This window comes from Prionailurus bengalensis, chromosome X (assembly GCF_016509475.1).
Source record: "Prionailurus bengalensis isolate Pbe53 chromosome X, Fcat_Pben_1.1_paternal_pri, whole genome shotgun sequence".
Taxonomy (NCBI): Eukaryota; Metazoa; Chordata; class Mammalia; order Carnivora; family Felidae; genus Prionailurus; species Prionailurus bengalensis.
This window is the reverse complement of record NC_057361.1, coordinates 45,397,436-45,407,641: the sequence shown is the minus strand read 5'-3', so window position 1 is coordinate 45,407,641 and position 10,206 is coordinate 45,397,436. Positions and strand designations below refer to the sequence as shown.

At 46.1% G+C, this 10,206-nt stretch overlaps 1 protein-coding gene across 5 annotated transcripts in view; it reads right to left on the bottom strand.

Moving 5' to 3' along the window:
* Window positions 1-4,376: 4,376 nt before the first annotated feature.
* Window positions 4,377-10,206, bottom strand: part of MAGED1 (MAGE family member D1) — a 55,103-nt gene continuing 49,273 nt past the window's right edge. For all 5 annotated transcript variants that reach the window (XM_043570713.1, XM_043570714.1, XM_043570716.1 and 2 more), the window contains 11 exons: window positions 8,953-9,669; window positions 7,628-8,296; window positions 7,440-7,503; window positions 7,137-7,216; window positions 6,872-6,963; window positions 6,569-6,648; window positions 6,435-6,477; window positions 6,109-6,171; window positions 5,421-5,535; window positions 4,790-5,175; window positions 4,377-4,586 (listed from right to left, as the gene is read on the bottom strand). In XM_043570713.1, the coding sequence (XP_043426648.1) occupies window positions 4,798-5,175; window positions 5,421-5,535; window positions 6,109-6,171; window positions 6,435-6,477; window positions 6,569-6,648; window positions 6,872-6,963; window positions 7,137-7,216; window positions 7,440-7,503; window positions 7,628-8,296; window positions 8,953-9,669 (2,301 nt within the window). In that variant the 3' untranslated portion in view covers window positions 4,377-4,586; window positions 4,790-4,797. The remainder of the gene's footprint in view (window positions 4,587-4,789; window positions 5,176-5,420; window positions 5,536-6,108; window positions 6,172-6,434; window positions 6,478-6,568; window positions 6,649-6,871; window positions 6,964-7,136; window positions 7,217-7,439; window positions 7,504-7,627; window positions 8,297-8,952; window positions 9,670-10,206) is intronic.

Sequence of the window (10,206 nt, the reverse complement as noted above, 5' to 3'; positions counted from 1 at the left end):
TCATTTTCATTGGCTTCCATATACTTTTTAATTTCTGCTTTAACTGCTTGGTTAGCCCATTCATTCTTTAGTAGGATGTCTTCAGTCTCCAAGTATTTGTTACTTTTCCAATGTTTTTCTTGTGGTTGATTTCAATTTTCATAGCGTTGTGGCCTGAAAATATGCATGGTATGGTCTCAATCTTCTTGTACTTAGGGCTGATTTGTGTCCCACCATGTGGTCTATTCTGGAGAATATTCCATGTGCACTGGAGAAGAATGTGTATTCTGCTGCTTTAGGATGAAATGTTCTGAATATATCTGTTAAGTCCATCTGGTCCAGTGTGTCATTCAAAGCCATTGTTTCCTTGTTGGTTTTTTGATTAGATGATCTGTCCATTGCTGTCAGTGGGGTGTTGAAGTGTCCTACTATTAAGGTATTACTATTGATGACTTTCTTTATGTTTGTGATTAATTGATTTCTATATTTGAGTGTTTCCACATTTGGCGCATAAATGTTTACAATTGTTAGGTCTTCTTGGTCTATAGACCTCTTAATTATGATATAATGCCCTTCTGCATCCCTTGATACAGTCTTTATTTAAAAGTCTAGATTGTCTGATATAAGTATGGTGCTCAGGCTTTCTTTTGTTGACCATTAGCATGATAGATGGTTCTCCATCCCCTTATTTTCAATCTGAAGGTGTCTTTAGGTCTAAAGTGGGTCTCTTGTAAACAGCATATAGATGCATCTTGTTTTCTTATCCATTCTGTTACCCTATGTCTTTTGATTGGAGCATTCGGTCCATTGACATTTAGAGTGAGTACTGAAAGATATGAATTTATTGCCATTATGATGCTTGTAGAGTTGGAGTTTCTGGCGATGTTCTCTGGTCCTTTCTAGTCTTTTGTTGCTTTTCATATATATATATATTTTTTTTTCCATCTTTTCTCCCCTCAGAAAGTCCTCCTAGTCTTCATTTTTAAAACTGGTTACCAGGTCAAAGTTGATATAAACATTTTCTTTACTCCCCATGTCATTTTTCTATCATCAGTCTGTCACCATCTCAGTCAGATGGGTTCTTTACCTAGAGAAATGATTCAAATATTTGTTTATGTGTAGTCTGAGGAGTTGTTAGCCTTGCCCGCATGGGATTGCGGTAGTAGCCTAAGAATTTTAACCACTTTGGGATGTGATAAAGTCACCCTAGAAGATCTCCTAGTCCCAAGACACCCCCCATTCTGCCCCCATTATGTAGCAGCAATGCTATTTACTCCTGAAAATTGAAATCAATCATCTTAGCCAGTACAAACGCTTCATTTTTTTTACTTATTTGTCCATTGGCATGACTATTACAAAACTGCCAGGTGGAGATCTCAACTTCCAAATCAATGGAATCATTGTTGAGTAACCTGGTAGAAACATGCCTTGCTTGGGTATTAAAATCTCTAAACTGGTAGAGCCCAAAGTCACAAGGACAACTTTAAGTTCCATCACTTAGTTCTTAAATCTAGGAATTCTGGTTGACTAGATGGCATTAAATATATTGGTGACTAGTTTAGAATATATGCTATATATTATTATTATATATTTTTATTACACACACAATGTATACTATATACTATATATTGTAGGACAGCACCTCTAACACATTGAGTGTTGTCTCTCAACTGGTGGCATAACTGTCTTTCTTCAATACAGTCATTATTCCATTGTATAAGAACAACTTTTTCCTAAGTGGTGCAGTGCATGATAAAACCAGTGAATTCTATGGGAATAAGCCAATCACCACACTTTGAGTTTTAAAGTGAGTCCCTTGATCAGAAGCAATGTTGCATAAAATTCAAAACTGTGAAGAATTCTTTGTAAGATCACATGTTATGGTGCAGACAGAAGTATTTGTAGGCAGAAAAGGCAATTCCATATCTAAAATACTCACTTATTCCAGAGAAATCATAAAGCCAACTAACTTCTCCATGATATAATGGGGAATAGTTCCTGTATACACTTAACCTAGATTCAATAAAATGTTGACATTTTATTGTATGTCTTATCCTCTCTCTCTCTCTCTGTCTCCCCCCCCCCCCACACACACTTTTTAAAATATTTTGAGTGTAAGTTACAAAGGTATTCTCTTTCAGAAAACAGTACAATAATCAAAATCAGACCACTAACATTGATATAATACTGTTATTTAATTTGGAGACATTATTCAGTAGATTTTGTCAACTGTCCAAATTGTACCAAAATTTCATGAGCAGGGGAGGGACAGAAATCTCTTCTGTGGTGTGAACAGGGCAGACAGTGCTCTGAAGCCCCGAGTAGGGTGTGTAATCCACAGGGATGGAGCTAAGGGGGTTTCCACAGATATTGGGTCTCTTCTGCTATCCCCAGGCTCCAATGATCCAACCCTTCCTCTCTTCAGGCTTCCAGAATTTCCTTGTGACCTTCCACACCTCTAGTGTTGCCATAACCACATTGTTCCCTAAACTTTACCTGGGACTGATTGTCCCAAGACTCTTCCACCACTCAGCACTTAACACAGCTTAGAAGATCCACAGGGCTCCATCATTATTGTATAGATTAGATTGCTGCCTCACAAATCACAAGAGTTGGGGGAGGCTCCAGAGATCACCTGTTCTCATGTCCTTCCCATTCCCAGTTGAGCAACTGAGGCTCAGAGAACTTTGAAACTACTAGGGGCAGGTGGGAGGACACCAACTGGCTCTTCTTAGACCTGATGTCTTCCCCACACATTACACAGCTGGTCTACATTCCCCTCCCTACAGCCCAGTCACAATCTGCACACAGCGTGGAGCTGGGGTATGGGTGGTGATGGGTATGGGAGTGAATGACACCTCAGGAAAGACCTGTGCCTACCTTGGGGGCTTGTGGATGGATTGGTTCTTTTCTGAGGCTGCAAAGTGGATTCCATCTACCTGAATATGGAAACTGTAAACACACAATGGGAAAAACCTGAGGTAGGTGAGGGATTCCATGGCATATGCTGGCACGTGGTGAAATCACCCACCTGCGCAGAAATGCCTCCTCAATCCCACAGAGTTTGGGTGTTTCATATCAACGGGTAGAATAACCAGCACCCAAAAATGTAGGAACCGTGGCCCAGGCCTGAGGTGACATAGAGATACAGGGCTAGAGCAACCCTTACCCAAAAGACCTTATGCTGAAATTCCCGAGTATTGCCTGAGAAAAGGGTCAGGATCCAGGCCTGGCTGAGTGGAGCCTGGCAGTGAGGACAAGAGGCAGGGAAGATGCTGGGTCTCCATAGTGTTGGCTCCTTCCTATTAATCCTGGGCTCTCCCCAGAATGTGGACATCTCCGGAGAACCTGAGGAAGCCCTGGACACTGTCCCTACCCACTACTGAGCCCTTCCCAGGAGGCTAAATTGCCTTTGCTCTTGTTTTCTACCCTGATAGCTCCCGTTTCTGCCCTTGCCCACATGCGTAGGTACCACCAGGCCTCTGAGGAAGTTATGGCCGAGGCCTAATTTCACCCTCACTGAGAGCTCTGCTTCCAGCAAAGACCTCAGCAGCTCAAGCCAGGTTCTTGTTCACAGTCACACCAAAAGGAAGGCTAGCTCTCACAAGGCCTTGTCTTTCTCAATTCTTATTCTCTAAGCAACAAAGTTTCCTCTTTCTCCCTGCAGGAGGGGAGAAGAGGCCAATGTGAGGCCTCCATTATTATCCATAAGAACTTGTCTCTGTGATGAGGCCCTGATCCTTTGGAGATGGGAGACTGGGAGGACTTTCTAGAGCGACAGGTTCCTGGGAAGCATATCCAGAGATGAGGAGGGGGTGCCTTATGAATCCACCTCTTTATAGGCAATGTGGCTAAGGGTATGATATCTTCCTACTCACATAGGAGAACTCAGGTACCTGGATCACAGTGTTCTCTGCTCCTACTCCTGCCCCCATCCTGGAGCTATTTCACTTTCCACATGGTTAATACAACCAACAACCTGGAATCCCAGGAACATCATCTCCAAGAACAGTTATTTTCCCTCCCCTTCAACCACCCTCTCTGGACCTTGTCATTACCTGGAGTTCTACCTCTTTTGTCTTCTTAATTGCAACTGTCTGACCACCTACACCCTCTCCCATTATTTCATCTCTTTTAATGTCACCCCAGGACACCTAGCAGCATGTCTATCACATATAATTCACTTAAGTATTACTTATAAAGTAGACCACAGTAGTTCTTGATTAACACTGTGTTCATTACTCCATCCTTTGTTTCCTAATCCATAAGCAGAGTCTACCCATATTTTTATCAGTTGAAAGCTAATCTGCCCCTGAGGCTAGCACTGAGGCCCTATCTCTCCCATATAAACAAGTTGATCACTCCTCAAACATGGGAAAAACAGAGAGCACATCTCATTCATTTTGCAGTTTCAATGTTTATTTCTGATACCAAAACTTGACAGCACACAAGGGGGATAAAAGCAACAGACAAGGAACAGCAAATAAATTTATCTTGCATGCCACTTTCAGTCAACAGGATGTGGCTCTCTAGATAGCTGTGTTTAGAAGGAATCTGAGGCTTCAGCCTCACTCAGGGGAAAGACTATTGCAACTGATTAGCAATATCTGTGGACATAAGAAAGAAAAAAAAATAAAATCAATGATATATATCAAGTAGTAATATAAACACCAAATAGTGTTTCCCTATACTTTCTTCATCTTCCCACCATGGGTTTCCTAAGATTCCCAGATGGTATACATAAATACATTCCCATGGATCCTGTATCTACCAATGACCCTAACTGCCCAATACAAAGTGATTTACCTACCCAACATCTCACTCAACCCAGAAGAAACCAATGGCACCAAAGTTGGCAGCGAAGTTGGCACTGGCTGTACCACTAGGGCCAATAATGGGGCCAGCGAAGGTCTGAGGAAATCTGGAGCGGGCATTCTGATGGTATCTGGCCCAGAAGGTAAATGGGATTCTAGACCAGGGATCGCCAAAATCTCCTTCCTCATCCCAGGTCAGCAGCTCAAACTCAATGTCATCCCAGCTCCAGGGCCCAGATACGGCCTCATCTCCAATCCCCATGCGGGTTCTCGCCTCAGCCCGGGCCTCAGCCTCAGCTGCAGCAGCATCTAGAGCATCCAATGCCTCATCTGCAGCCTCCATGAACTGTGCAGTCCAGTCACGAGGATCTCTCTTTTGAACCTGAGATGAGGAACAGAAAATAAATTAAAAAATCCCTAATTGTATGAGTTAATATTTATGAAGTATCTACTATTTATTCAGTGCCCTACTTTGTGCTGCTGTTTACATAACAACGACAATAAATGCCACCAGTAATGCAGCACTACCATGTGTGATATCTAAGGTCTCATTCCTGCTCTGGACCCTTCCCAGCCAGTCATACCTCATCCCTTGACCTATCAGCTCTAGAGCAATTCCTCTATTACCTCTGCAATGAATCTCAGCACTTTCATCTTGCTAGTTTCATGGTAGGAACGGAGGCCCCAGAGGAACTCATACTCAGGAGGGTTGCTGTTGGGCACTCGTCTGTAATCCAGGTACCTTAGAGCAGAAAGGTCTTTGTTTCCACCCGGGCAAGAATGGTAGTCCAACAATGAATGATACTATATTTTGACACCCCCAATTTCAGGTAGCAAGTCCCCCCAGACTCATTCCTAAACCTAGCATAATTATATTCTAATAGTCAGACCTTCAAATTCCTGTACCAGTGCTTCTACATTAAGTAATCACCTAGAACTTCAGGGTGGCTTATATAGGGTCATAGAAAGGACAATGCTTAATCTCACCTTTTCCATCACAGCTCTAGCTCCACATTCTTGTAATATTGTTATTAAGTCATAGTTGGCCCATTGCAATGATTACAGTGGGGTGTAAACCTCAGCCTTGGAAATGTCTACTGTGGGTATACTGGACAGGTTTCACATGCAAGATAATTATACTGCAGAAAAATCCAACCATGAGCAGTCCACTCAATCAACACTTCCAAGTACATGTGTGTTTTTCTATGTATATGTATAGGTATAGTGTAAGAAATGAGCACAGGAAGGACTGTCTGAGGCTGACCAGCACACAGAACTCATGAGGACCAAACAAAGGCCCTTAGACATCACTTACTTTTGCTTTACAAACTCGTAAGTAAGAAGTTTCCTCAGATCTCCAAGGAGAGGATGTCTCACCCTGATAATATAAAAAAGAAACCCATAATCAGAGACTACGAGATTGCCCAAAGAAAAGAAAAGAGCTTTCAAGCACAGAGGTCAGAGATGAGAGAAGAAGCATAGAGTTCAGGACGATTTCCCCATCCACCCAGGTCACATCCTTGGGCTCTGTACCTCCCCAAACCAATCCCCCTAGACCACTAGGCTGATGCAATCCTGGGACCATCCTCTGTTGCCAAAGGATGATATAAACAGGCAAGAGATGAGAGAGCCCAATCATACCCAGGACGCAGTCCCATCTTGCGTAGTGCCTCCCAGAGGACAGCTGCAATGGGAGGCAAGGGGAGACAAGGGACGGAAAATGAGCATGAAAATCAGGCTGTAGCCAACCCCCAGCTGCAGATCCAGCCACTCACCTTCACTGGCACGGTTGCCATTCATGAAGATGACGCCCAATATCACCAAGAGGAGACCCAGCTTGGGTGTGTCTTTGGTCCTAACAGAGTACAGAAAGTTATATTTTCAGCAGCCATCTGTATGAGACACCCCAGGTAGCTTAACCATATAGCTTACCCAGCATTCCTCAGCAAGGGGATAATTCTACCCCAGTTCTGACCATGACCTGGTATGTGACCCTGAATCTTGGACCCTGACCTACTTGACACTCCCAGGAAAAAAGCACTGATAAAGGCAATGTTCCATCTCCCTTCCCATCTTACGTTCCCAGTATGCCAGCCAAGGACTCCGGGGTACTGATGAGAATATACAGGTGTTCTTCTTTGTCAATCTCCTTCAGCTGAATCCCAAATTTCTACAGGGACAAGAAAACAGACTATGAAATTACAAAATTTAGCATAAGCTACCCATACACACTTGCTCACCTCCCTGTGATACTTCAGCCCTAAATGCCCAGTAGGAATCCCACGAGTCTTTGATATCAAGACCTTCCCTCATTATTCCTATTCCTCAGGGCTGCCTTCTCACCTTCTCCAGGACAAAGCATGCACGTTCAATGATTTCTGGATAAACATCAGTGTATTCACGGATGATATCCCTCAACATTTCTGTAGGAGAAGAGAGTACCTGAGCTGAGCAGGCGCCACAGAGCTACAACCCCTTTGCCAGCCCTACCAAAGGGAAAATAATCAGGGCCCTCAAGGATGAAACAAGAAGAATCAGCGATGGAAAGAGGGGATTCAAGGGAAGGGGACTATAAGCAAAGGGATGTCCACAGAGCATGCGGTGAGGGGAAGGGCAGGGTGCCGGGGAAGGGCACTGGGTGCCTACCTGAGCGCTTGATGGGCACCTTGGTATAATCTTTAAGCATCAGGTACTTGACCAACTTATTTGCCTGGGAGGGGAAAAGGAAATCATTAAAGTTACTAAGATATTTATAGAAAACTTGATTACATTACAGATGGATGACAAAGACAAGAGGAAGAGAGGGAAAAGTGACTAGGGATAATAGTTCTTACTCTTTCCTGAAGAAGGGCCACATCTCGGGGCTGTGAGGCACCCAGGTTCTGTGAGGCACGTGAGTTGGGAGAGGGTCGCAGGTTTGGTGAGGGTCGTAGGTTCTGCCAGTCAGGTGGGACTGGCCAATCAGTGGGGATCCAGTCAGGTGGGAGTGGCCAGTCAGTGGGAAGTGGCCAATCAGGTGGTAGAGGCCAGTCAGGTGGTAGCGGCCAGTCAGGAGGGCCTTGCCAATCTGGAGGACCCTGCCAACCTGGTGGGGTCTGCCATCCAGGTGGGGTCTGCCACCCAGGTGGATTCTGCCAGGCTAGTGGGTTCGGCCAGACAACCGGACCAGGCCAGACAATGGGGTTTGGCCAGATCACTGGGTTCTGCCAGATCACTGGGTTCGGCCAGATCACTGGGTTCTGCCAAGCAACTGGGTTTTGCCAGGCTGGTGGGGTCTGCCTAGCTGGGGGGCTCTGACGTGCTGGTGGGGTCTGCCGGGCTGGCTGGTTTTGCCAGCCTGAAGGGTTCTGCCAGGCCAATGGGGTCTGCCAGAGCACATTGGGGGGTGCGCCAGGTGGGTTCTGAGTGGTAACTGGAACCGGTGCAGACCTCCATGTCCCTGCAGTCAGTGGGGCCCGTCTCTGATCCCCACTGCTGTTCTCATCCACATTCAAGTTATTAATCTGCATCATCAGAGAGAAGGAAAGTCCAGGGTCACCAGCTGTTTCTGTGGCCTCACCCTATCTATTCCAGGAAGGCCTCCTAAAACCCTCACCTGTAGTGACAGCCTGACCCACTAGCCAATGGTCACCCTGAGTCCTGGGCTTGTCTTTCACTGTCTTCCAGGCAGGAGTTTCATCTCTGAACCAGGCCAGGAGCAACCCAAGGGTGGGGCCTGAGGCTTCTCCTCTTCCTATGTCCACCACTGGCTCTGCTTGTACCACCCTGGACAAATCACTCAAGTCACTTCACCTCTCTGGGACTTAGTTTCCTTCTCTGTAAAACTGAGACTATGATCCCTACCTGGTATTATCTTGAAGATTTAATGAGATAACCTGTGTGAATGTGCCCAGCTCAACCCTAACACATGGTGGCTACTATGAAAAGTGTTAAGCTGAATTACATGCGGGGTGCTTATATTATGTGTCCATGTCTCATCTCCCTATCAGTCTGTGGATATTCAGAGAGCAGAAATGATCACATTTATCTTGTTATCCCCTACAACCTAGCTGAATACAGGCCATTATATACATATGTTTTGTTTTGTTTAGAACAAATGAACAACCTCAGAGAAGAAAGGAGAGAGCCCAAAGCAAAGTGGAGCTAGGAGGGATCTCACCTTGCGGGTCCTCTTGCCCCGAATTATAGTCCTGGACTCCAGATTCTGAGCCTGGGAACCATCTGCTGATGTCTGTGCAGCTGCACCATCAGATTCAGGGATACCTGGGTTGGTCTCTACCTCAGTCTGGGAAGTGGCCATCTTGGCTTGGTTAATATTCTGGATCTGGGTATCAACCGTTGGGGCCTTAGTGGTGTCATTCCAAGCCTTAAAGGCTGTCTTAGGCTGAGTGTTGGCCACCTCACTGGCACTGAGAGACTGAGAGAAACTGTAGGTGGTATTTTGCCCCACTTTAGTAGTGGCACTCTGGGCCTTAAAGGCCATCTCAGACTTGTTAGCAGTTAACTCACTGGTGGTTGCTGCCTGGGAAAAATCATAGGCAGCATTTGGGCCCTTAGGAGCAGCATTCTGGGACTTAAAGGCTGCCTTAGTCGGTGCATTGGGCATGTCCTTGGCATTAAGAGCCTGAGAGAAATCATAGGCACCATTTGGGCCTTTTGTGGTGGCATTCTGAGCCTTAAAGGCTGTTTTGGGCCTAGCGGCAGCCGCTAAAACCTGAATGTCAGCCATCTCACTGGCTGTTGGGGGCTGTGAACTCTGGGGACTAGCATTCGGCCCAGCTGCTGTGGCCTGGTTGGTAGGTGGAGCCTCTGAAATCTGGATGGCCTCCATCAGGGTCTGCATAAGCAAGGTGCTGTCTTCTACGGAGGCCTCACCCTGCAAATACAGGGGGAAAAATTAAATTTGAAGCGGGAGGGTAGGGGGAGCAATGCAGGGGAGGCGCAGGCAGGAGGATGGTGCAAAAAGGGGGAGGCACAGATCCAGACCACCAGCAAGGGGCGATGGGAGGCGGAGTGGTAACAAAACGTGTGGCAGGGATGGAGTGGGGCACGGACTAAATGAGGGGTGGGGCAGAATGAGGAGTGGGGTCGAAATGGAATGAAGGGGGCGGTGGGGGGTGATGGAGGAGGTTACAGCAGAGCAATGCGGTGTGCGGCAGCTCAGGAGCAGCTCAGGACAAGAGGTGAGGCAGAGCAAGGGTGCCGCCTCCAGGAGTTGAGGAGAATAAGGGGGGTCGGTCGCAGGGATGGGTAAAGCAAGACAGACGGAGGGTGGCGTCAGGAGGTTGGGGGAGGGGGTGGCAGACTGCTCTACAAGCGTCAGGACTGTGGAAAAAAAATGGTTCCTTACCCAACCCGCATTCTCTGGGCAGATTGCCCTGACTACTAACAGGGTCTCCCCTTTCTCTAAGCA